General features: G+C 64.6%; 1 protein-coding gene across 1 annotated transcript in view; it reads right to left on the bottom strand.

Annotated features, from left to right (window-relative positions):
• Positions 1-766, bottom strand: part of DLGAP3 (discs, large (Drosophila) homolog-associated protein 3) — a gene marked incomplete at both ends in the record, with an annotated part of 4,509 nt that overhangs the window by 2,519 nt on the left and 1,224 nt on the right. The window contains 2 exons of the mRNA XM_010146351.1: positions 47-132; positions 260-600. Coding sequence (XP_010144653.1) covers positions 47-132; positions 260-600 — 427 coding nt within the window. The remainder of the gene's footprint in view (positions 1-46; positions 133-259; positions 601-766) is intronic.

Here is a 766-nt window from a genome sequence, read left to right as displayed (position 1 = left end):
GTGCAGCGAGCGTGGCAGGTCTCAGCCCAGCCCAGCCGCGTGGTACCTTTTGTCCTCCTCCACCTGCACCCCGATGGAGTGGAACTCCCTCTGGCTCCGGCTCTCTGTATCCGAGTCAGAGATGGCCTCAACCTGCAGAGGGGCAGAGGGAGAACGCTAGAGGGTGGCCCCGACACACAGCACAGCAGCTCAGCATGGCCCAAGGCACTGGGGCAGGCTCAGAGCCGGCTCAGAGCCCACGGGGAGGAGCGAAGCCCACCTGGATGCCGATGGAGGGTCGCCACTTGCGCTGCCGAGCCAAGCTCCTCAGCTCCTCCCGGCCGGGGATGGCCTTGATGATGAGCGTGGAGGGCTTGGGAGTGGCACGAGGTTGGACTGGAGGCAGGTCGAGGGACACGGCCGTCACCTTGGAGCTCTCCAGGCTCTCGGCTGAGTTGCAGCGGGCCGCAGCATCTTTGGACCAGGCGGGACTGCGGGAGACCTCGCCGGGCAGGTAGCTCTCGTGGGTGGACTCAGTGCTGCTCTGCGCCGTGATGGAGATGAGGGGTTTGGCTTTGGTTCCTGGAGGGATGGGAGGTGGAGCTTTTCTGTAACTGAAGGCTGTTGTGGGAGAGGCGCAGGATGAAAAGGCACGTGAAAACACAGACACTTGCTCATTTCCCGCCACGAACAGGGGCCCCGGGGGGATGGTGCCCACCTCCTCCCGCAGCATGGGGCTCTCAGCTGGCTGAGATCCAGGCTGGAGCTCAGAGGGGCAGTTTGGCCA

The sequence above is a fragment of the Buceros rhinoceros genome, unplaced genomic scaffold, assembly GCF_000710305.1.
Source record: "Buceros rhinoceros silvestris isolate BGI_N320 unplaced genomic scaffold, ASM71030v1 scaffold29542, whole genome shotgun sequence".
NCBI classification, from domain to species: Eukaryota; Metazoa; Chordata; class Aves; order Bucerotiformes; family Bucerotidae; genus Buceros; species Buceros rhinoceros.
This window is presented reverse-complemented; position numbering and strand designations above follow the sequence as displayed.